At 46.0% G+C, this 26,511-nt stretch overlaps 1 protein-coding gene across 5 annotated transcripts in view; it reads left to right on the forward strand.

Annotated features, from left to right (window-relative positions):
* Positions 1-26,511, forward strand: part of SNX29 (sorting nexin 29) — a 638,098-nt gene that overhangs the window by 352,469 nt on the left and 259,118 nt on the right. For all 5 annotated transcript variants that reach the window (XM_007986063.3, XM_007986052.3, XM_037989526.2 and 2 more), the window contains one exon: positions 20,835-20,951. In XM_007986063.3, coding sequence (XP_007984254.1) covers positions 20,835-20,951 — 117 coding nt within the window. The remainder of the gene's footprint in view (positions 1-20,834; positions 20,952-26,511) is intronic.

Below are 26,511 nucleotides of genomic sequence, written 5' to 3' on the forward strand. Positions count from 1 at the left end.
GGGGCAGTTCTTGGCAAGAATTTAACAACAAATCTTGGAGCAGGTGACATGGAACTCTGTCCCTAGCATCCTGTGTCTGCCACCGTGTTGTTCAGATTGACCTGGACGTGTTGGCACGTTTCACTGGGTGGTCTGTGTTGTTGTCATGCCCATACCTTGAAATTTTATCCTCTCAGAGAAAAGAAATTGGAGTCCTCTGTTTTCTCTTTACTCAGGGTTTGCATTCGGAGTGGTGACATTTGCACTTCATTGTGTATTCTGAAGGGTTGGCAAGTGACAAGTCACCTGTCCTTCCATTTTAGAGATGGAAAATCAAGGTATGAGAGAACTCTGTTGGCTGAGTACCGTGGCTCAGGCTTGTAATCCCAGCCCTTTGGGAGGCCAAAGCAGGAGGATCGCTTGAGTCCAGGAGTTGGAGACCAGCCTGGCCAACACGGTGAAACCCCGTCTGTACTAAAAATACCAAAATTAGCTGGGTGTGGTGGTGCATGCCTGTAATCCCAGCTACTCGGAAGGCTGATATGGGAAGATCACTTGAGTCCAGGAAGTTGTGGCTGCAGTGAGCTATGATGGTGCCACTGCACTCCAGCTTGGGCAACAAAACAAGACCCTGTCTCAAAAACAAACAAGCAAAAAACAGACACCACAAAAGCCTTGGAAGGCAGAGGGACTGGGCATCATTGGGCACCAAAGCTGGCCAGGCCTGGGAGATGTTTTCTCAGTTTGATCTGAACCATCGTGGGCACCAGGTAGTGGTAAACTCCTTTACAGACAAGAAAGTGAGTTTGCATAAAGCATGTCACCTTCTGAAGGTCACCCAGCTGGCCGGTGATGGGGCTGGGAGGCAAAAGTAGGTTTGTTTTCCCTCCAGAAGTTCCTTTCATGTCACACTGACTCCAGGGTTGCTGCAGGTAGATCTTTTAATTTTTTTTCTTACTTTTCTCAGCTTTATTGAGGTATAAATGGTAACTGGAAATTATGTGGATTTAAGGTACACAATGTGATGGGTGTTTTGTTGTTGTTTTTGTTTGAGACAGGGTCTTGCTCTGTCCCCCAGGCTGGAGTGCAGTGGTGTGATCTCAGGTCACTGCAGTGTTGACATCCTGGACTCAAGTGATCCTCCCACCTCAGCTTCCCCAGTAGCTGAGACGACAGGCACGTACCATCATGCCCAGCTAATTTTTATATTTTCTGTAGAAACGAGGTTTCCCCATGTCGTCCAGGCTGGTCCCGAACTCCTGGGTTCAAGCAATCTGCTCACCTCGGCCTGCCAAAGTGCTAGGATTACAGGTGTGAGCCACGGCGCCTGGTCACAAATCTTACTTTGAAGAAGAATACTTGCAAACATGTAACCCATTTGCCCCAGATTTTGTTGACGAAGGGAAGGATTATCATTCAGTGACGGTGTTGGGGTGGTTTCCTTGGCCGAATGGGAACAGTGACCTCGTGGAGAAACCCTGAGATTTTGATTTTGCTGCCACTGTCACATCTTCCCTCATCATCTCAAGTACTGGGATAGTCCTCTTTAGGACCTGGGTATAAAAGCTCCAAAGAAGTAAACAGGTTGCAAGTGGAAGTTTCTGTGGCCGAGGAACGGTCGGGTGACACTTCCATGGCCCTCTCACGGCCGCTTCACCTTGAAAGTGCTGCAGTCCTTGGGCTGAATCCAGGTTCTCTTCGCAGTGGCTGCCAGAGGAGCCGATGAAGCACCTGCATTTGGAGCTATTCAGTGCATCCTGGAATCGGTGTTTGACTTATTTTCTTAGCAGAAGTAGATTTCTATCTAATGTGTCATCAGTGTTCTCTGGGGCTGAGTCATTAGGGAGGTGGGAGGCTGTTCAATTGTTTAGGCCAGACATTGCCTCTGCAGTTTGCCGAAGGCACGGCTTTTGTTTTCTTTGAAAAGGAAAGTGTTGGAGTCCAGTGGACTTTCTTAAGCAGTGTGGAGGTAACTCATGAGCCCTGGGGTTGAGCGAGGAAGGGAAGTACACTCTTCAGAACCCTGGGGATGTTCAGAACCCTGGGGGTAAGTAAGGAAGCTCCTCGGGGACCGGGCCAGCAGAGGAACTGCCTTCCTTGGCTGCCTGCCCACTGGGAGGTATTCCCAGGAACAAAGAAACTCATCCCCTCTTAGGTTCTCATTGCGCATCAGGTGTTGTGCACAGGACCCCACAGGGGGTGTGACGTTCTCCTCAAAGCTTCATGAAACCTGTATCATTAAAATTTCCACTTGCAGATGAGAAAACTGAGTCTCAGAAAGGCCGTGTAATTTGTGTGAAGTCACACAGTAGCATTCACACCATGTCTCCCAGAAGCCACAGCCCATACCATATCCCTGTGGGCAAATCAGAAATGGCTGGCTTGATAAGGGACATCATCCTTGACCTGTTGCCTTCCTGGATGGCAGGGGCCTGGGAGATGAGACTCTATGGGATCTCTCTCTGCAGTCCCCTACCCCATCCCCACCCCCAGGCCCACCTTCCACGTGGGAGGCACTTGTGAATATTGATGGAAAGATGTTGAAAGAAACATGTTTAACAACATATGGCCCAAAAGCATAACAGTGTTTCCAGATAGAGGATGCATGATGCTGCCCTGCAGCTTGAGAGTCCCTCAGATAAGGAGTGTCACATGGAGGGAGAGGTTGAACTTGTTCTACCTGTGATTGTCATGGACTATCCTAGGACTACACACAGACAACTTTGAATTCAGTGGAAAGAGACATGCGCTATCGTCACTGTTTCATGATGAGTGGTGGCCGGGCATGGTGGCTCACACCTGTAATCTCAGCATTTTGAGAGACTGAGGCAGGTGGATCACCTGAGGTCAGGAATTCGAGACCAGCCTGGCCAACATGGCGAAACCCCATGTCTACTAAAAATACAAAAAAAAAAAAAAAAAAAAAAAATTAGCCAGGCTTGGTGGCACATGCCTGTAATCCCAGCTACTTATGTGACTGAGGCAGGAGAATCTCTTGAACCTGGGAGGCAGAGGTTGTGGTAACCTGAGATCATGCCATTGCACGCCAGCCTGGGCAACACAGTGAGACTCTGTCTCAAAAAAAAAAAAAAAGGGAAAGGTAGTGAGTTTCTTGTGAGTAGAGGTGTTCAAGCAGAAACTGGGCAGTTACGGCCGGGCGCGGTGGCTCACGCCTGTAATCCCAGCACTTTGGGAGGCCGAGGCGGGCGGATCACAAGGTCAGGAGATCGAGACCATGGTGAAACCCCGTCTCTACTAAAAAATAGAAAAAAATTAGCCGGGCGCAGTGGCGGGCGCCTGTAGTCCCAGCTACTCGGGAGGCTGAGGTAGGAGAATGGCGTGAACCCGGGAGGCGGAGCTTGCAGTGAGCCGAGATTGCGCCACTGCACTCCAGCCTGGGCGACAGAGCGAGACTCCGTCTCAAAAAAAAAAAAAAAAAAAGAAACTGGGCAGTTACTTGGTGACTTTGTGAGTCAGGATTCTAGTCCAGATGACAGAAAAATCAAACTGGGCTTAATAAAAAATGAAACTTTTTGATTGATGAAAACAGGACATCCAGGGATTGGTGTAACCTTTGGCAGGGTTGCATCCAGAGGTCAGATGAGTGAATGTGGATGTTCTCTTCCTGCTGTTGCTCTCTGTTTTCTTTTCTGTGGTCTTCATTCTTAGGAAGGCTCCCTCTATATGTGATGGATCCTAGCAGCTCCAGGCTTATGTCCTATGAGCTTAGCAATTCTGGTCATGAAGAGAGAGTTTTTCTCCCAGTAGCTCTAACAAGATTCTTAAAATTGACTCTTATCGGCCTGACTTGAGTCTTCTGCCATCCCTGAACCAGTCACTGTGGCCACAGGATGAAATACACTGATTGCAGGGTCAGGGCATGTGCCCACCAGTCACTGGGGGCCTTTGGTCAGCTTCCCCAGACCACTGGGAAGAGATGTGGTTTCTTAAGAAAAAGCAGGATTCCATTAGCTGAAAAAGAGGGGAATTCATCTTGGACAGAGAGAAAAAGAGAGAGATTCACCATGAGGGCCACTGAAAAAGGGTCTTTTAGCATCAAATGAGGAATTGGAGAAGCTCACTTTTTCGATTTAAATCCAGGATGTAATGATCAGGTTTAGATTCTTAGCCAAAAATTGTTTTCTTTTTCATCTTCATCTTCATCACCATCATCATCATCATCATCATCATCTTCTTCTTCTCCTCCATCATCCTCCTCTTCTTCCCTGGAGAAACTAACTAGAATGGAATCTAGCTGTAGAAATCCCGGTTAATTTCTCAGATGTAGAATCAGACTCTGCAAAGGAAGGAGAATTTCGATTGAAGCCTGACATTTTGTTTGAAGTCCTCTTCTCTGTAATGGGGCATAAAGACAATGTCCCTCAGTCAATGGTCATTCCTAACCTTGGGCTCAAGGATGTAAGCTCAAAGGAGGAAGGAGCTTTTATCTGTTTGTGCCCTGTTGTATCCCCAGTGTCTAGACAGTGCTTGGCATGTAATAGTAAAGGTAGATGGATGGAGGGATGGATGGATGAATGGATGGATGTGGGAGGCAGAATGGGAAGAGCATGGTTTTGCATAAAACAGATTTGTCTTTGGAGTTCTGGAAACGCTGGTCTATGAGTCATCTGGAGCAGAGTGACCACTTGGGGTCAGTGTGAGGTTATTACCAGTAACTTGCACCTGGTGGCCAGGTAGACAAGAGGCTAGAACTGCGAGAACAGTTGGGAGGGACCAGAAGGGATGATCTCCTCCGTCTCTCTTTCACAACCCTGGCAGCAAACATCTCTAAGAGTCTGATTAGGTCACCCTGAACATGTGGTATCTTGCGCGTTGAAGCATCTTTGTGGGTTCTTGAAGGCCTGAGATCCTCCAGTGGAGAGTGTTCCTTGGTCTCCCGCTTTATAGCCGTTTATGTGGAGTCTTTGCCTTCCATCCACTAAAGGGACCCATATCCTTTGTCTGTCACCATTAGCATCTTTCCTTTATTTACTTCACCATCAGGTTATGAGACCTCATCCTACAGTCTCTTCTAAGCCCCTGTTTCCTTACCTGTAGAATGGGCCTAATGCCTTGAAGGGACATGATGATTACAGTACAGGAATATTGATAAGGGACCCAGAAGAATGTCTGGCCTGTGGAATGCATCCAACCTGTGGTTACTATTATGATTGGAGCCCAAGAAGAGATTTGAATTGTATTTGGTGCTTTCACAGACAAATTCATTAGAAAGTACTTCCTGGGCCCATATAGTAGACAGAATACAAGCCTTGTGTTGGATAGACCTGGGTTCAAATTCTGACTTCACCACTTGTGATTTGTATGACCTTGAACAAATGATTTAATGTGTCTGAGTCCAGTTTCTTCTCTGGAAAAAGGATATCATGATACCTACTTCCTATGGCTGTTGCAAAGCTGCCTTTAACAAATATCTTTGGTCTCTGTGCCTTTCCTCAGACTTTCAGGCCCATTGTGAGAGAGCTGGAAAGATATAGGGTCGTCACGTTGACACGTGTCAGAATAGGGTTGGTTCTGCCACAGTAACAAATGATCATCAATCTTGGTCTTTAACAATATAAAAGCTTATTTCCTGTTCATATATGTCCAACATAGGTTGCCCAAGGGCAACAGTGGGACCATTCTGCTCTACACAGTGACTCAGAAATCTAGGTGGACAGAGGCTCCCATCTTGTAGCCACATCATGGCTATGTCACTTAGTGTGACAGGGGAGGGGTGGTGCAGGGTTGCACACCAGCGGTCCTATGCTGTGACTCAGAAGAAACATTTGTGACTTCCACCTGCAGGTCGTTGGCCCTGAGTCAAAAGCTTGTGCCCTGTTGTGCAGAGGGGGCTGGGAAGTTTGGGGAGCAGGTAGGGTGCATGGTGAGCACCAGTATCTCGGCCACAAGGACCCACTTGTTGTCTCCATGACATTACCATTGTAGGGATTAGAGAAGCTCTGGGCTAGTGACTCCATAGCTGCTAGGTCATTTCCAGCACAGTTCTTTGTGCCAGGAAGTAAAGACATTTAGGCTTGAGACCCCAGCTTCATAGACGCTGCTGAGAATATGAACTGTTTTACCTCTCCCAGATTCTGGGAGGTAGATGTGGTCTTGTAATGCTGACTGCTGAATAGAAAACAGAAGATCACATATAATGAGCCACTCTGTTGGGGGTGGCCCAGGCAGGGAAGCACTGTGATACTTTTGCAGTTATCTTCACTGAGTATGTCATGGGGATATGAGTCACCCAGAGAAAAAGTTTTACTGCCTGTTACCCTCTGCAAGGAAAGAAAAGTCACAGATGTCTGCTGCATGCCTGCTGAAGGCAAGAGTGTATGCTTGGCATTTTAACATGCAAGATCTCAGTCGTATTTTCAATGTCCGTTGGAGAGAAGAGGTTACAGTCTCCATGTTGCTGGTGAAACCATGAGGCTTAGGGGTGTTCAGAGCTGTATATAAACAATGGCTGCCCCTGTTTATAGGATACAGCCAGTGAAGTGTGGTCCCAGATTCAAGCCCTTTACATTCCATGTTGTTGTTTTAAACTATACCATCTCATCTTTCCATTGTAATGTCCGTGGGGCTTAAGGAAGTAGTAGGGATGTGCCCAGTTCTGTGTGTCAATTAAAGCTGTAAGAATCAGAACCTTGTGTCTTTTACGAAGCTTGAGTTCTGTATTGGCTCATTTAGTCCTCATAACAACGCTGTCATGTAAGAGCTCCTATGGCCACCATTTTTCAGATGTAGAAACTGGGGCCCAGAGAGGTTGAATGACTTACCCAAGGTCACCCAGCAAGTTACTGGCAGACTGGGACAGAATCCTGGCCATCCAGCTCCAAGTTCATCCCCCAGACCACTACCCCACACTGCTCAGTCACATTTGAGCACAGTCTTTGCTCTGTCCAGGTGTTGATGTTCACGAATTACTACTTGGCAGGAATGAATAGCTGCGTGCGCCTTCCTGGGAGGAGCCAGCCAGCTTTTACCTGAAGGAGGCTCTTGGCAGCTTTACGGGAGTGCTGTTGGGTATGAGAAAGAGACTCTCAAAGGAAAACAACATTTTGATGCTCATAAAATTTAATGTTCTTTCATTTACTTTCTCTTGAAACTTGGACATAATTGATTGAGCCCATGGTTGAAATATTCAGGAGGTCTCTGTGTTACTTCGAAAGGAGTATGATTAAAAACACACACCAGCCTCCACTGATTTCTCAAGACATTAGAACACGACAAAGAGTCACATAATTGCAGAATTTACATCTTTATGTGAAAGCCTGTGCTTTCCAGCACCTTGCAAAATAAATGGAAAAGCAGCACTTCAGGGTGAAATATTTTCCAGAAAAGTTTCTGAATTGGTGTGCTAGTGTTAGCCTCACGGTACTAAGTAACTTCCTGGGTCCAGCAACCAATTCTCGGGGATAAGAAGAAGCTGCCCCAGGCCCTGTGCCAGGCTGGCTTCTCTGAAGTCACATCTTAACCACGTTTAAAATCCTGCTCGATACGATGGAGCCCCACTTTATAGCCGAGGAAATGGGAGCAGATGCATGACGGGGCTTGGATATGAACCTGTTCTCCTGCCGGCTGACCTCTGCCTGCCTCCAGCCTCAGCTTAGTATCACAAGCCCCAGGGCAGGTAGCTGCCTCCCCTTCATGTTTCCAGGGACCTCAGTCTTCCTGCTGTGCCACTGGCCACTTTGTCTGAGAACTGTTGGCCACCTAGATCCCCAGGAGATAGGGAGCTCTGTGAGGGCAGGGGCAGGGGCAGGGTCCTTGTGACACTGATGCCCAGAGCTCAGTTTAATACCTGGTACACAGTTGCTCAATAAATATTTGTTGAATGAATGAAGAGACATGAATGAATGACTGAATAAGCAAATGAATTGGTGCTTCTAGGCCTGTGCAGGGAGGTGCATATGACCTCTGATATGGCTTGGCTGGGTCCCCACCCAAATCTCATCTTGAATTGTAGCTCCCATCATTCCCACATGTTGTGGGAGGGGCCCGGTGGGAGATAATTGAATCATGGAGGTGGTTCCCCTCTACTGTTCTTGTGGTAGTGAGTCTCATTAGATCTGATGGTTTTATGAGAGGTTTCCTCTTTCTCTTGACTCTCATTCCCTCTCTTGTCTGCCACCATATAAGATGTGCCTTTCGCCTTCTGCCAGATTGTGAGGCCTCCCCAGTCATGTGGAACTGTGAGTCCATTAAACCTCTTTTTCTTTATAAATTACCCAGTCTTGGGTATGTCTTTATCAGTAGCATGAGAACAGACTAATACGACCTCACAAAGGGAGAGGGTTTATAAAATAACCGCAGAGCGGAGAGAGATTGTCCAGCATGGTGGTGTGAGAAAGGACTCTGGTTCCAATCCCATGGCCTTTAGTGTTAGCTTTGCCTAGCACTGAACCTCCGTGAGCCTCTGTTTCCTCAATCTATAGGTGGAACCACTAGCTTGTAGAAGCCACGAGGTCAAGAGTCTCTCTCGTTTGCTGCTGTATCCATAGTGTTTAAAACAGGGCTTGGCAAATGATAGATACTCAATAGATGTTCGTGGAATGAATGAATGAATGAATCTGAGAATTTTCAGATATTGAAGATAAGTTTCTTGAGGAGCCATGGACGGGTCTCGTATGGATAAGTTAACACAATGATGGGGCTTATTATTGGGTCTGGCGTCCAATACCTGCTCAGTAAATGTTTGCTCTTGATGACAGTGGCCTCACTGTATCCTCCTCTTCCTCTTTCTCCTCCTGGGCTGCCTGCCTGGCCGGCTGGAGAAGGCCTTCTGCACTGGGGAGGAGAGGAGGCCAACGCCGCGCTGCCTTCTAACTCCCAGGTCCTGGGAAATCAATAGCCGCCCTCTGCGAGCCAGCCTGTAACCACCGTGCTTTTGAAAGGAGAGGCCAGCAGAGCCTTTTAAAGTAATTCTGGCCCCATTTTCACAGGCCTAGCTGAGCTCCGTGTTTTGTGCTTGTGATGGAACTATAATTATACCCATTGTGTGGCACCAAGTAAACCACCTCATATGCTATGTTTACAGAAAGAGGCCTCTTCCCCCTTTTCCGTTGACCCTCCCATAATCGATGCAGCAGAAATAAGCCCTGCAAGTGTCTGCTGTTGTCAGTGGCTTTGGCAGTGATCCCGGGTAACACACGTGGAGTTGGGTAAGATCCTGTGCCCTGTGCTAGAGCTGTGAACTGCCCAGGAAGCATTACCATCTGCAGAAGTGCATGCTACACCTTCTTCTGGGGGAGCCTCATGTAACACATAGAACATGGGTCTGGACGTTAGCTACTGCAGCCATCTCCATGAGACCATGGGCAAGTGTTCTAGTCCCTGTGGGCCTCAGTTTCCTCCCATATAAAATAGGAACAACACCAGCACCTAGTATGATGTCTAAGGCTTCTGTATGCAGTTGTGCTGGTTGTATACTGCACAACAGCTTATGGCTCTGGGGGGACCCGTGGGAGCTGTATCTAGCTGTGCTCCACTCCCTGAACTCAGGTCTCACGGGGCTGTGGCCGGTCAGGGCGCTCCCTTTTATTGCACAAAAGAGCCTTTATATCCAACATGATGTACTTGACATGTAGTAAGTGCTCAGAAAACAGTAACTGTTGTTGCCACTAATACCGGAGGATGATCTATGGAAGAGGTGGATGAATGGATCGAAGGCATTGGGCAAGGAGATCAACTGAGATTTGAGTGACGTTGTGAAGGGTGGATAGAATTTTCGGATGTGTGCATGGTGGGAAGGTGGAGGTGCAGCCGTATTCTTATTCCATCCATATGGGTCCTTCTCTTGAAATGTTTTCTCCCCTCTCCTCCCACCTCCTCTCCCACCAGTTGCTTTTATGCCATGCCAAGAAAATTAGTGGAAAGCTATTGAAGAATTTTTTTTTTTAAGTTTGGATTGTAGACAAATGTGAATGTGGACAGAATAGTAGAATGCACCTCTGTGTGCCTAGCACACAGTCCCGTCAACTTCAGCAGCCACCAACCCAAGCCAGTCCCACTCCCCCACCGCCACTCCCAGTATTATTTTGAAGCAAATTGCAGACATCATGCAATCTAGTTTGTAATTGTTATTGAAGAGTTTTAAGCAGTAAAGGGGTGTGATCCTGGGTTTTCGAAAGATCATTTGAGCATCAGCTGCTGGCGGGGGCAGCGGGGAGGCGGTCGTGTTTGTCTAGGTGGGAGGGGGCTTCTGAACCTAGGTTTGGCAACAAGGATGGAGGAGCGGGGACAGACCTTGGAGACATGAAGGATGTAGATTGTACAGGACCAGTGGCACTGGATGCTTCTGCTGGTGCCTCTTTGATGGATAATTATGGTAATTAACATTTATGGAGTACTTCATATATGCCAAACCCTGAGTTAAGCCCTTCTTTCTTTTATTATTTAAACCTCACAAAAGCCCTGTGAATTTTGCGTTGTTGTCAATGTAATTTTATGGATGAGAAACTGAGGCCCAGAGAGGTGAAGGTACATTGCCCAAAGCCACATCTAGGAAGTAAGGAATGGTGGGTTTTAATCCCAAACAGCCTGGCTGTAGCTCACCCCCTTCCGTACTGCTCTCACAGGACAGGTGTGAATCAGAGAACCCGCTTAAAGACCCTCACAGCTGCATCAGTGCCTCTTGCTTGTTCTTAGAGGAACACACCTTTCAGCAGAGGGCTGGGGGTCAGGGTTTTGTTTTTGCTTTCTTTCCCCTGTCGTTGCTCATTTGTCTCAAACAGTCACCAGGAAGGTGACGGCTGCTATTGTAACATGGTCATTTCTGTGGATTCTGCCTTGGCTTTTTGAGGGCTGTTGGTGTGGGGCAGGAGAGCATCAGTGTCTTCAGGCTGGTAGCAGCTGCTGCTGCTCTATGAAGCCTCCCTCCTTGGCTTGCCTGTGTATTCTCCAAAAGGCCACGTGTCGGGAGAAGTGATGACCAACATTGGGGACTGAGACCCGGCAGCCCTGTGGCCGAGCTATGACAGTTACCTAAACCTCTGCTTCTCAGAGGCGTCCCCTTACTAACTGATCTGTTGTTAGTGATAGGTGTTTTCCCTCTTTAAAGTGTAATCCCATCCTGATGTGTGTAAGCATGACGTCTCGCCATCTCAGTGTTCTGAGCGCGGAGGGGCTTGTTGAAGAGGCGATCAAGGGAGCGTTTGAAATGTGAAGTTAACACCAGGGTTACTTACAAGCCTCTACTTAGTGGCTCTGCAGACAGAGCCCGCACAGCACTGGCCCGGTAGCACTTCAGGATGATCTGCCCCACGGGTCTCAGTTGAATTTATTGCATGGTAGCTTTATGGTGTGGCATTGAGGAGGATGAGTCCCAAGATTCCAGAGCACCTGGCTCATCAGGGCAAGCCCAAGTAACTTCCTGGGGCCAGCCCTCCACACACCTGAACCAAAGCAAAAGGTGGATTGGAATGAAGAAAGAAACAAGGGAGACTCCAATGATGGTAGACGCAGGACCATGAGCTCTGGAGCCAGACTGACCACCTCCCTCCCTTCCAGACTGCATGACTTGGGACATTCAAGTCACCCTTCTGAGCCTCAGTTTTCCTCATCTATAAAATGGGAGTAAATCTCCACCTCCCAGGCTTGTAATGTGTGCTAATGTGTAAAACACAGAGCGCTGTCAGACCCATAGCAGGTGCGCATTCTGTTACCTCGTGTCCTCATCATAGCAGGTACTGGTGACTGCCCCAACTCTTTCATCCCTTTGTACCTCATGACAAACCTGTACAATAGGTTACAGTATCCTCGTTTGACAAATAAGATACCAGGAATTAGAGCTAGGTGCAGTGGGTCATGCCTCTAATCATAGCCCTTTGGGAGGCAGAGGCAGGAGGCTCGCTTGTGTCCAGGAGTTCAAGACCAGCCTGAGAGACATAGCCATATTCTGTCTTTACAAAAGAAAAAAAAAATTAGCCGAGCATGGTGGCACATGCCTGTAGTCCCAGCTACTCAGGAGACTGAGACAGGAGGATCGCTTGAACCCAGGAGGTCGAGGCTGCAGTGAGCCGTGATTGTACCACTGCACTCCAGCCTAGGCCACAGAATAAGACTCTGTCTCTGGAAAACAAAATTTAAAAAGTAGGATACCAGGAATCAAAGACGTGTAATTCTTTTTTTTTCTTGAGACAGAATCTTGCTATGTTGCCAGGCTGGAGTGCAGTGGCATGATCTCGGCTCACTCCAACCTCCGCCTCCCAGGTTCAAACGATTCTCCTGCCTCAGCTTCCCGAGTAGCTGGAACAACAGGCCTGTGCCACCACGCCTAGCTCATTTTTTTGTATTTTTTTAGTACAGACAGTGTTTCACCATGTTGGCCAGGATGGTCTTGATCTCATGACCTTGTGATCTGCCTGCTTCGGCCTCCCAAAGTGCTGGGATTACAGGCGTGAGCCACCGTGCCCAGCCTAAGACGTGTGATTCTTTATACAAGGTCACCCAGCAGTGAGTAGACAGGACCTGGATTTGACCTCCAGGGGCCTCGTTTTTGTCCTTGACATGGAACATCTGGAAGTCATGTCTGTCAGTCGCCTGGATTGTCTTCACATTGGGATTTTCGTTTGAAGCGATTCTCTGTGTTGCCTTCACCTGAAGCAAAAACCATCTTGGAGAAGGCTTACCCTAGCTGCTGGGGAGCTCCTAGACTCTTCTCTGGGAGTCTCCTTTGGCCTTGGATTGGCCGAGGTTCTTACTCTCGGTGCCCCTTACCTTACTGCTAGGTCCCCCTGAGGGGGATGTGGGAGCAGCCAGTGCCTACATGGTTTTTCCCCTCTGCCTGCTAATGGCAGTCATTCGCTATGGGGTTGACGGCTCCTTTCCCCGGCTCTGTGTGTACGTACGTGTGTGCGTGACAATGTCCCTTACCTTCGAGATGCCCCCAGCCCTCCGTCCGTGGCTCAGCACCCTTCCAGGTCCTCTGCTTTTCACTGATACCTTGAGATGCCAGCTCAGCATCACAGTGGTGGCGTATGCTGAGAGGGAGGAGAGAGGAGTATGGCCAAGAACACAGGCTTGGGAATCCAAATCCCACTTCTGCTGCATACTTCCTGTGTGGTCTTGGGCAAGTTGCACACCCTTTCTGTGCCTCAGTTTTCTTAGCTACAAAATTAGGGACAGTAACACAACTCACCTCCCAGGGGAGTTGTAGGGTTCAGGTGAGTACTGCTTGGAGAGGACGTGGAACATTCCTGGTGCGCAGGGAGTGCCCCTGAGTCTGCCCTCCCCGCCCCCCGCCACTGTCACCATCGCCCCTCCGGGAAGACAGCACCCTCATTTTACAGAATACTTCCCCATTGCTCAGCTTGTTTAAAAGTCTTGTGGCCTCCCAGTAGAGGAACAGAGAGTGCTGAATTAAAAGCAGGAAGCTTGGTGTGTAGTCGTGGCTCTGTTAGGGAGTAAAAGGAACTGTATGGCTTTAGACAGGCCACTTGCCCCACCAAGCCCACATTTCCTCCGTTCTCAAATGGACACAGTATTTCTCTTCCTGGGTTATTTATTTGTGGCCTGAAAGGCCATGTGACAAGAAGAGCATAGGCTTTGGAGCCCTAATAACTGGGATTCAGATCTCACTGTCACTGCCTGGTCACTTGCCACAGTGCCAAGGTCAAAGAGGTCAATGGCTACTGGAATTGCGTGAGGATTTCCTGTGACTCTGTGTCTGGTGCTAGATCTGGACACCTATTATTTCTTTTCTTTTTCTTTCTTTCTTTCTTTATTTTTTTTTTTGAAATAGAGTTTCGCTCTTCTTGCCCAGGCTGGAGTGCAGTGGTGCGATCTCGGCTCACCGCCACCTCCGCCTCCCAGGTTCAAGCGACTCTTCTGCCTCAGCCTCCTGAGTAGCTGGGATTACAGACATGTGCCATCATGCCTAGCTAATTTTTTGTATTTTTAGTAGAGATGGGGTTTCTCCATGTTGGTCAGGACACCCATTATTTCAATTAAAATTTCTAGTTTTCTTAGTTTTCAAGGCTGAATGGACACTATAAGACAATGTAGAGGTTGAGCATCCCAAATCCAAAAACTGTAAATTCAAGATGTTCCGGAATTTGAAATGTTTTGAGAGCTGACATAATGCTGAAAGGAAATGCTCATTGGAGCATTTTGGATTTCACATTTTCAGATTTGGGATGCTTAACCTGTAAGTATAATGAAATACTCCAAAGTCTAAAAATTTCAAAATCCAAAATACTTCTGGTCCCGCGCATTTTGGATAAGGGATACTTAACTTGTATATGCAGCTAAAAGAATGACGGGTGTTGTTAGCATTGATTTTATCTCATTTTTCTTTTCAGCTCTCTTGAATTTTATCCAAACATGGCTGTAGTTTGGCTTTTTTTCATTATTTTTTTATCCTTGTTTTTCATAATTATTAATGCAAGAGATTGCTTCAAACACAGCACTTAGAGGTCAATTCTTCTCAAACTATAAGAACCAATTTTCTTTTTAAAAAAGCTTTTAATTCACTGCAGACTGATATTTTTATAAATTACCAAAAAACAATCCAGAAAAGCCCTGAAGCTCCTGTGTTCACAGCAATATGAAATTGCTTGAAACATTTCTAAACGCTTGTTTCCAGTTCCTTTCCTCCTCTGGTCTCATACTGGTAGAAAACAGGTGGCACACCCACACCAGTTTGTGGGCCACCTTGTGCATGTCCCTGTCGTAGACTCACTTGCTGTGTGTGTGTGGCACTTGCCGTGTCATTACTGAGGTAGCAACGCTGCATGTGACAGTTACAGTTGGCCCTCTATCTGCAACTCTGCATCTGTGATTCAACCAGTGGAGGAGTGAAAATACCGGGCGGGGAAAATGCATCTGTACTGAACGTGTACAGACTTTTTTCCTTGTCTTTATCCCCTAAACAATACGGTATAACAATTGTTTACATAGCACTTACATCATATCAGGTACTGTAAGTAATTTGGAGAAGATCTAGAGTATACAGGAGGAGGGAGGTGTGCAGGTTCTATTGTAGATACTACACCATTTTATAGAAGGCACTCCAGTGTCCGTGGATTTTGGTATCTGTGTGGAGTCCTGGGACCAATCCCCCACGGATAGCGAGGGATGACTACCGCCATCTGCTGTGGGCAGGCAGGGTTCATGCCGTTTTCTTCTGGCTTGTAGCTTTGTTCGCATCAGCGAGAGTTCAGAGGTGGAGAGCTGACAAGTGGAGGAGCTTCTGCGACATCCCCGTTTTACAAATGAGGAACAGGAAAACAGTTTTCTACAACTGGGAATGGCCCAACTGCCGTTCAAAGCTGAGTCTGTGAAATGCTCCCTTTGTGTTTACCAAAGTGGGTGTCAGTTCTGACTGATCATTACAGTCAACGCGGGCTTCAAAAAGTATTCTTTGAGGTCCTTCCCCTCAGTCTACTGAATCGGAATTTCAGGGGCCAAGACCCAGAAATCCGCATTTTTCAGAAGCCCTTCCAGTGACCAGTGATCAGCTTGGGTTGGGAGCCATGGGTCCAAACCATGTCACTTCCCTCTACTCTGTGGTACAAACGAATTGTTCTTAACCACCAAAGAGATCAACTTCCTACCATATCCAAGATGGAGTGCAAAGAGCACAGATAGTAGGGCCATTAAGGTGTGGGTTCCAATCCCCACTCTGTCATTTCCTTGCCCTGATATTTGAGGCTTACGAGCCAACCTCTCTGCGCCTCATTGGTAAGGAAAGCATGCCCGTCCTGCAGGGGGTTGCAGGAATTATATGAGCTGGTGCACCTAATGCCTGTAAAAGGCCTAACACTTAGTTGGTGCTCCAGAGCATGTGAATGCAAAGTGGGCACTGTCTAGGTTCACTTTTTAACTAGACAGGTGCAATGCCATCATCACAGAAAGAGGCTTCAGACCCCTCAGGCCCCTCCCCACAACCAGAGTAAACAGGGCTGTAAAACGGGTTGTTTTATAAAACTTACAGATTCTAAGGCATCGAAGTGAATAATCTTGGAGAGTTTTGAGTATGTGACCCAAGGAGCCTCGGTTGCTATTGAAATTTGGGGAGTGTCTTGATCTTATTAACCAAGAGGCATCTAATTTGTTAGCTGGAGGAGGGTGAAGCATGATTTACTTGAATGTGATTAGATGGAGGGAACGTTCTGATATGAAATGAAATGCCAGAGGCGTTTTTGAAAAACTTATAATCCTTTCATGATTTAGCAGGTAATTATGATAATTCCCGGTATTTTCACAGACTTAAAAGTTTTCTCACAGCAACATTGTTACTGGAGATCATGTTTCCTGATACTCCAGCTGGAAGGAATTGCTCCATCTCCTAAAGCCCCAAAGACATCATTTTCCAAAGCCCAACTCAAATGTCACCTTCTTGGTGATGCTTTCCCCCATCTTTTAGGCCAGGGCTACCAAATAGGCATCATCTTGCTGGCCAACACACTGATTGATCAGTTATGACTGCCTAGGTATCTTCTTGAGGAACGGGCACAGTGATTGATTAGTGCTGTCTGCCAAGAGAACAGCGGGCAGGGGAGTAGTGGAATCCTGAGATACTTAACCAGTCCCTTTTGATGGGCATTTAGGTGGATCCTAGCCATTTGGAGCTAAGTTTGTATTTTGAGCTCACTTGCAAGTAGAGAGGCAAGATTTCTGCCCAGCCATGATTTGTCAAATCAAAGGTGAGTGATTTTAAAAATTTGATATATGTTGCCAAATAGGCAAGTTACCTAAACTTCTTGAATCTTCTACCTTCTCTCCAGCTCAAAAGATGAAACCGAGATGGTGACGTAAAGTCTTAGCATCTCATTAACTGATAAGTTGTGCACCTTCTAAGCACAAGTTCAGAACCACAACTTCTACTGGCCAGATGGCGTCCTTGGGCCTCTTGGAGAATGAAGGCTTCATTCCTGATCCTCTGTCCCGTGCTGGGCTGGGTTTGGGGCTGTGTCAGCCCTGGTCAGTGTATCTCCACCTGGCATTTGCTTTTGATATGTCACTGTCATAGTGTTGTCAAATGGCATCTCCTCCTTAGCTACCTGCAGATTGATTAATTTTCATGAAATTAATTTTCATGAAATTACTAAGGGTAGAAGGAAGCACATCAGACTCTCAAACTGGTGATGTCAGGACACAAGTGCCCGGTAGGGATATAGGCATTGGATTCGGCCTGGGAGGCTGCCTGGCATGTGCCAAGGCTCATTAGAAAAGTGATTCCTGAGTGTTAACTCTCGGAGGGGTGGGCCTTCCCTGACACACTGTCTTCTTTCTGAGTCAGTCTATCATAATTTACCAAATGTCAAAGGATGTGAACGGTGTGGCTCTCCTTCCTCCTCCCTAAGATCCCAGCACCGTGCCTGGAAGATGGTTAGCAGCTCTGTGGTGCTCTTGCTTCAGGGCATACTGAGTGCTCCCCACAGCATTTCTAGCTCCTTGGTGTGGCACGTCATGGCCTTTCTCCACCTGGCCCCTGCCACTTCCTCCATGTCTCCTGTCATGATCACCCATGACATAAAACCACCTCTCATCTACTGGGAACATATCTTGCCCCAAATGTGCTGCCAAGCCTGCTAAGTGCAGCATCTCCTGCCATCCTCACAGTGGCCTGGTGAAATGGGTGTGGTTTTTAATGCCCATTTCACAGACGCACAGCCACAGGCTGGCACCAGAACACACACTGTCAGTAACCGATCTAGCCCGGGCCCATCTTGCACCAAGGCCTGACGCCTGCACCACCTCTCTCCGCCTCCTCCCTGCCAGGTTTCCTTCACTGGTCATACCTTTCTCTTGTCTGCAAGGTGACCTCCTAGAACTCAGCATGTTCATGGAGCAGAGAAGGCCTGTGGGGGCTGAGTGAGTTAGTGAGACCCCCAGAGGGAGAAAGGGGATTGGAGAGAAAGGCTGGGGCTGCATCTTGAAGGAGTTTGGTTTTTACTCTTAGAGCTGTGGAAGCACTGAAAGTATTAAACAGCAGATGACCACATTAGATGTTACTTTGGGGAGATCATTGTGCCTGCTTGGAGGAGAATGGATTGGAGGGCACCTGTTCTCTCTCTGTCCTATTTTCTGTGGCTGTTGAAAAATAAGAAGGTCAGATGAGAACCCATAAGTGCCCTCAGAGCCTAATAAAAATTTCAAGAGGCAGTGGTTGTGCAGCCTACTTTTATTTTTGTGATAACAGGAACTATTTGTGATTTCACATTCTCTCTTCTGAGGCTCTTTCTGAGTCCTGAATTTATTTCTAGTTATACTGGAGTTTGGAAATAGTTATTCGAGGAACAGTAAGCTCAGTATGGTTTACGTAAGATGAAAGCTGTTTATACCAATGGCTGTAGGTAGGGATATGTAATATAAAAACTCAGAGTTTCAGAGCTTAGCTTAGTAACAATGAACATTGTAGTTTTAATGGTTTCTGGAAATTATTTTTATCAACTTTTATCTCTTAAATTGCATCGGATTTTTCCTTTTCATTCCCCAGTGAAATGAAAGATTTGCCTGATGTGGTCAAGTTCTGCTCTTCTGGCTGCAAAAGAGAACCAGGGTTTTGGCAGCTTATGGTAAACACCACTTGGAGCTGGGATGTTTCGATGTTTTCTGCATTTATGGGAAATTGCAGTAACACTCTGGCTCCCACTGCAAAACAAAACAGAAACAAAACATAAAACCCTGCTTTGCTTTGGAAATGGCAGTGGCATTTATTTAAGGCTCACATTTTGTGGGGGCACATTGGCAGGTATTTAGCAGTAATATCAGCAGCTGTGGATTTCCAGCTTGCTGCGTGGTGAATGGATTCACAGCCCAGAGGAAGCTCGTGGAGGGTTTATATGATTTCTGTGTGTGTGGGGCACACAGGCATTGTTAGCAATACTGTATTTGTTTGTTAAAAGCCAAAAGACGATCGACTCAAGCTTTTCTTATCCAAAAGGAATAAGGCAACAAAGGAATATTAATTTTACATCTGTACAAAGAAAAAATCTGTCAGAAAGGTTCAGTGACTTATTCTGCCTTTGTTAATTGCATGGTTCTTGCAGTATCTTTTGTGTTGTTTTCACTTACTATTTCACACTGGTTTGAAAGCCTCTGTACCTCAGGGACAGAAGGGGGTACCTTTGGAGGGGAACTCACAGAGCAAGTTAATGGAAGCCTGATATATTTCATGTTGATTGCACAATGGCTCCCTTGTATTTCAGATGAAGAATTTTAATTCTTTATAAAGGGTCTGCGTGGCTTCTCTCACCGATGATTGGGAGCTCAAATAAGAAAAAGTAGAAAGAATGAGAAGGAAACATACCCCACATACCCCTTTGGCTATCATTCATATCTTGGTGGATTTTCTTCTGTGACTTAGCCTTAATACAACAACAACAACAAAAAAGGAGGGCTCCCTTTTATTCCTCCTGAGATAAGACACACATTAGTGACCCCTGTTTTTTCACAAAGCTTTTCCCTGTGTGCCTCCTTTATTCTGACAGTGTCTTCTATAGCTCATGTAAAGTACTTATTGCAAATGGCCTGGTATTGTTTTTACACTGCATACAGTGTAGTTAGTGCATAGGTGAGGCCTGGGGTATTGGAGGGGTGATCTCCTGGGAAGGGCAGGGAGCTAAGGGCCTAGGTAAGGATCTGCCTGACCTGGCATTCTGGGGATTTCTCTTAAAACATGCTTGCAAGATTCTTCCTTCAGGGTTCTTGGAGAGTGTAGCAGGATTACATCTCACATTTCTCTAAAATACTTAAGTAAATTATAGTTGAATAGTCTGTAACTTAACTATAGACTGTCTATAGCCACCTCCAGTTTTATTTATTGGGGATCAGCTGAGAATATCGAATAACTCAATTTGGAAAAATTTAGCAGCTCACAGCAGGCCCAGATGGGTTGCTTGTGGGCAGAGTGGATTGGTAGGACCGCAGTGTATAGCCAGGGCTCCGCCGTCAGCTTCTTGTTAGATGTTTGGCCTTGGGCGAGCTCCCTATATTCCTGAGACACCGTTTCTTTTTTTGTAAGGTGGGAATAATAACATCCACCTCAGTGAGACAGTGTGATGAAGCTGCAAAGAGCGCTCTGGGAGGATTTAGCCTGACAGGGAACAAACAGTGACTTCAGGGTAGCTGCACTGCTGTGATTTCATCTGTCACCATTGTTGTCACTATCCTTGATAAAGCTCTGGTTCTGTTTTCTTGATTTTCTGAGCCAAGGACCTGATAAACCAAATGGTCAGTTATTCTCGTGCCGTTAGCAAAATTCTTGACAAGTATAAGTCAGCTGCGGAAGAAAGCCTTTGCTAGATAGAACAGCATTCATTTATTAAGAATCAGGCTGGGTGCGGTGGCTCACGCCTGTAATCCCAGCACTTTGGGAGGCCGAGGTGGGTGGATCACTTGAGGTCAGGAGTTCAAGACCAGCCTGGCCAACATGGTGAAACCCTATCTCTACTAAAAATACAGGGCATGGTGGTACATGCCTGTAATCCCAGCTCTTGGGAGGCTGAGGCAGGAGAATTGCATGAACCTGGGAGGCAGAGGTTGCAGTGAGCTGAGATCATGTCACTGTACTCCAGCCTGGGTGACAGAGCAAGACCTTACTTAAAAGAAAAAAAAAAAAAAAAAGAAAGAAAAAAAAGCCCAAGGTCCAAACATGATCTGATACTATCTTATTTGGACCATAACTTCACACTGTTGACTCTGGAGCGTGTGAAGCAGGTCAAAACACATTGAGCTTGCAGGTGGATTGCATGGTTCACAGGTAAGCAGTGTCATTGACTCCAGCCCCAACAGCCTAAGGATGTTTTGCTGACAGGTGTCACGAAGGAGAGTCCAGAGAAGGCGGGATCGGTCCCTGGGGAATGTCTGCCTCTAAGTCCCACCTTTCGGTGCTTGTGTTCCAGGTGGCAGAGATGCATGGTGAGCTGATTGAGTTCAACGAGCGCCTGCACAGGGCCCTGGTGGCCAAGGAAGCCCTCGTGTCCCAGATGAGGCAGGAGCTCATCGATCTCCGGGGACCGGTGAGTGTTCCCCCAACCCTTTGTGTCCGTCCAGCTTCTGCTGCCCACAGCCCAGGAGAAAAGCATAGAGACTAACAGAGCAAGCAACCATGTATCCACCGGCCAGATTTGCCCACATTCACCTCTGCCACATTTGCTATTTATTTTTTATGGGAATGGGGTAGAATAAGTAAAATGTTACAAGTTCTGTTGAAGCGTCATTTCCTGCTTCTCTTTCTAGTCATCTATAGTTAAAATTGGCATATAGTCCCCCCACCCATCTTTCCATACTTTCCTGCATGGATAAATTTCCATGAGCAGTAAACACTCTTGGTTTTGTGTTCTTAACTTTTACCTCCATGACATTACTTTTGTATGTATCTGTTTGCCACTTGTCTTTGCTTATTTGTTTTTAATTCAATATTGTGGTTTGAGGAGTACTCCACATACATCAGGTACAAGGCTTTTCAACCACAGCACTGCTGATATTTTGGATCATGTAATTCTTTATTGTGGGGGTTGTTCTGAGCATTATGGGATGTTTAGCAGCATCCCTGGGTTCCACCTACTAGAGGCCAGTGGCTTCACCTCGCCAGGTTTTGACAACCACAGATGTCTCCAGATATCGTCAAATGTCCTCCGCATTTCAGAACCTGGTAGAATCACCCCTGGTTGATATCCGCTGATCTAGATCACTTGCTTGCTTGGCTCTGTAGTTCTCTGTTGAATGAAATACCACAATATTTTTGGTTCAGTTGTGTCTTTGTAAACATTTAGGATGTCTCCACTATTTTGCTGTTACGAACCACAACGCTGTGAGCATCTAACACTTGTCCTTTTGTGCAGATATGTAATAGCTTCCTCATTTTACAACTTCTTTATTATGTAAAATGTACACATTTAGGCAGGCTGTGTCATGCACACTTGTATCTCCTTTGTCAGGGTGGACAGTTATCTGTCATGGCCAATTGTGTTTCAGGTTATCTACGTCCGTTTCCTCCTTCTATATCATTTCAATCAAATTCTGGGTATTATTTCATGTACAGACATCTTTGTGTTTATCTCTAAAAATACGAAAAAAATAAATACAATATCCTTATCACCCCCATTACCAGTAATCCCTTTCTGTCATCACAGTCAGTGTTCAAATTTCCAATTGCCTCATACCTTTGAATAGCTTTTTTGATTCAGGATCCACGTGAGATCCATGCATTGTGATTGGTTAATATGTGTCTATGTTGCTTTTCCTTTAAATTTTAAGAATTAGGGTAAAATATACCTAACATAACTTTTACCACTTTAACCATCATTAAGTGTACAGCTGAGTGGCGTTAAGTATGTTCACGCAGTGTGAGGCCATCGCTACCACCCCTCTCCGGAACTGTTCCATCTTCCCCGACTGAAGCTGTCCCCGTTAAACACTCAGTCCCTGCTCCCCACTCCCCCAGCCCTTGGCGACCATTCTACTTTGTTTCCCTATGAATCCACTACTGTCTTAGGTTTCTTTTCTTCAGCAGAGTCTTCTCTCATCTCTCTGTCTCCCCTTCTGTCTCATAATTTGTTTACTGAAGACACTGGATTTGCCTTACAGAGGTTTACACCACCGCAGTTTTGCTGCTGGTATCTCTGTAGTGCGATTCGATATGCGTCTTCATTTCCTGTATTTCCTTCAATTAGAGGCTTGGATTCAGGTTTAATTTTGCTGATGATATGACTCTGTTGTTGGGCGGTGTTTTCTGTCGGGAGATCCATAATGTTTGCTGCCTTTTTGTGATATTAGCAGCCATCTCTTACCACTTCCTGGGTCCATTACACAAACGTTTCTTTAAGGTCAGTACCTAAGTATGAAATTGCGGAGTTTTAGTGTATGGCATCTTAATCTTTACTGAGATTCACCATTTTATAAAGTAAAAGAACCTATTTATTATCCCTCTGTTTGTGTGCAAAAGTTCCTGCTGACACTGTTACATCCCTGCTGTGATATTTTATATATTTGTGTTTTCATCCGCTGTTCTGGCCCATAACTCCCACAGCCCTTGTTGTAAGGTTGGAGGCACTTTAGGCCTCAGAAAACAGAATCTCTCTGACCTTCTCCTGCCCTCTTTTCACCTCTTCCTTTTCCTACCCAAGGCAGGACTCTACTCTTCCCCTGCTTTCCGTAAGGAAATTGACCCACATTGTCTCTTTGTAGGTCACAAGACCCCCATTTCAGAAGGGGTCCAGCCCCACCCCGGGAGGAAAGAGAAGCCAGGAAGGATCTGGACAGACAGGCCCTGCAGGGTCTCCCCACTCAGTCTGTTAGTCTTAGGCCCTACCCTTTTTATCCAATCATGTTGCTAATCTTGATTATCCAGTGATGTCTCCATAAAGGGCCCAGGAAGACCGGGATTCAGGGAGCTTCCAGGTAACTGAACAGGTGGAGGTTCCTGGAGGTTGATACACGGGGAGAGCATGGAAGCTCCACACCGCTTCCCATACCTTGGCCTGTGCATCTCTTCACTGTATCCTTCGTAATATCCTTTATAATAAACCAGAAACTGTGTTTCTCTGAGTTTTGTGAGCTGCTCTAGCAAATTAATGGAACCCAAGAAGGGGATAGTGAGATCCACATTTTATGGCTAGTGAGTCAGAAGCACAGGTTAAACAACCTGGGACTTGTGGTTGACATCAGAAGTGAGGAGCAGTCTTGTGGGACTGAGCCTCACCCTGTGGGATCTGATGCTACGTCCGGGTAGATGTGTCATAATTGAATCACAGGACGCCCAGCTGGTATCCACTGCAGAACTGATTGTTTGCTGGTAGGGAGAAACCCCCACACATTTCGTCCCAAGAAGTCGTCTTTGTTGATGGTTGCGGTGTGACAGCAGAAGGAAGACGGTTCGTGTTTTCCCACTTGTACCTACCAATGCCTTTTTGCATGAGATGGCTTTAACTTGCGTCTCCCTGACTGCAGATGAGGTTGCCCATCTTTTCATTTGCCTGTTCCCCATTCTGGGTTCCACATCTGACTTCTCACAGCCTTTGTGTGTTTTCCTACTGCACAGTATTTGGCTTTCTTGCCTTCTCACTGTTTTTATATCTCCTTTGCAGTTATGTGTATTTTACATATCCCCTCCTAGCCTATGGCTTAATCTTTCACTATAAATAAAAGTAGAAAATTTAAAACATATGTGAAAGCACAGGGAATTATGTAACAAAAACCCATGTCCCTATCACTCAGCCTCAGTAATAATGAACTCAAGGTCATTCTCGCTTTGCTCATACTCTGCTCATTACTTCTCAACTCAGATTATTTGGGATGTATATCCAACCCATCTTACACTTTCATTCATAAATACTCAATATTTACTGCTAAAATATATTCACAATACCATCATTACACCTATTTTTATTTTATTTATTTTTTTGAGACTGAATCGTGCTCTATTGCCCAGGCTGGAGTGCAGTGGCGTGACCTCAGCTCAATGCAACGTCTGCCTCCCAGGTTCAAGCAATTCTCATGCCTCAGCCTCCTGAGTAGCTGGGATTACAGGTGCCCACCATCACGCCTGGCTAATTTTTGTTATTTTTATTAGAGATGGAGTTTCACTATTTTGGTCAGGCTGGTCTCGAACTCCTGACCTCAAGTGATCTGCCCACCTCGGCCTCCCGAAGTGCTGGGATCACAGGTGTGAGCCACTGCACCTGGCCTCACACCTATTTTTAACAGTAATTTCATGATATTATGAAATACCCAGTCAGTGTTCAATATTCTCCAGTTAGCTCACAAGAGTTTTCCATGTCTTTGTGTTGATCAGGATCCTGATAAAGTTCATATAGTGCAGTTGGTTGGTGCCCCTCTTCAGGCTCTTTTAATTTGTGGATTCCCTTGCTATCTCTCTTTTTTTCCCTTGTCTTTTTGTCATTATTGTGGAAGACACTTGGATCCTTGAACTGTAGGTTTTCCCAGGTAGGATTTTGCTAATTGTAATCCTATGGTGATGTTTGTCATGTTCCTCTGTCCCTTACCTTTCCTGTAAATTGGTCATTCACTCTGGAGGCTTGACGAGCTTCAGGTTTTTTTTTTTTTTTTTTGCCACAGCGGTGTCACAGGTGGTGGTGTGTGTTTCCATCAGGAGGCTCATAAATGTTGGTCTAGGAAAGCACTATTTCAGGTGCCAGTTCACACCAGACCCCATTTGTTTCAGTGGGGCCAGTGTGCAAATGTAATCCCAATCCCCCCACCCCCCACCATATTGAAAGCCTAATAGTGCAGTCCCTGCCTGAGTTTGCTTCCCTAATTCCTGACAGCTCCAAGACTTTGTACATGTTTTTGTGGATTTCTTTAATTAGGTAGGTAGGAGTTTCCTTAAGGGGAAGCATATTTAGGAAGGACCTGTTGTATACTAAGAACCCTTTCAGGGAGGTGATATCATCTCTCTTTTTGCAGGTTTACTGAGGTTCAGAGAAGGCTCCAGTAATTCTGTGAGTGTGTATGTAATAGAGCCTGGATTCAGACTCAGGTTTAATTTCAAAGCCCATTTTCTTCAAGCTATACCAGCTCTAGAGAATTGCAGGAACAGGTATGGGAGAGGGAGCCCCTTGTGTTACCCATTTCCCCCAGCCAAGGTTCCAGCATCCCTGCAGTGGTCCTGCCACCCGTGTTGCACATTAGAGACTTGGGCAACATCTAATCTGCCTCCTCTGAGAAAGGACAGTGGGATGTGGGGATGGAGGCCTGGCCCTGACCTGTCTCCCCGTGTGAGTGGGGTAGGTCTTGAAGGTGGGCCAGCCTCTCCTTTGTCCCTGCCCAACACCAAGGGTCCCAGCCTACTCCAAGGCTAGCCTTGCGAGAGAGGGGCTCAGTGGGCAACCAGGAACCAGGAAGTGGTCCCATTTCTTAGGACAGGTTCAGTTTGACCCTGTGAGTGTCAGGTAGTAAATGGTAGGTGACTGTTGTCACTGCAGATAAATTTTTGGAGAGCAACATCAGTGTATCATTCTCATTGTAAATAATAAAGATGCCCATTTAACCAGTACAAATGAATAAGTGCTGATATTAATAGCTAATATTTATTAATTGCTATCAGCCAAAAATTTGGCTTCCCTCTTGAAAGTTAGTAATTCATTTAATCCTCATGTGGCCTCAGAGTAATTACTGTTATGATGCCCATTTTGCAGAAGACAAAGCTGAGACTCAGAAATGATGTAACTCTCCCAACATCCCACACTGAGAAGTGGCAGTTCTGGATCTGACTTAAAAAATTAGATTTTTGTTTTTTTTAAATTTATTTTTTTCTTAAACTTTTTTTCATATTGTACAATAGGATATACTAATGGTAATATTTTTGCTTTTAACAGTTGGAAAGTATAAAAATTTTTAGATTCATGACAGACCTTGGCATCCCCATGCTAAAAAGTTAAGTAGTAAAAAAGGGTAAAATAAATCTCTTCCTGTCTCTGACCCCCTGATTTTCCTACCCAGAAGTGGTAACGTTACCAGTCTTGGATTTCTCTTTGCAGATATGAGTGATGCCTCAGTATGCTGTTTTCACGCGACTATACATGTTAATAATGAGTAGCCTGCTGAATGCATTCTTCT

Source organism: Chlorocebus sabaeus, chromosome 5, assembly GCF_047675955.1.
Source record: "Chlorocebus sabaeus isolate Y175 chromosome 5, mChlSab1.0.hap1, whole genome shotgun sequence".
NCBI classification, from domain to species: domain Eukaryota; kingdom Metazoa; phylum Chordata; class Mammalia; order Primates; family Cercopithecidae; genus Chlorocebus; species Chlorocebus sabaeus.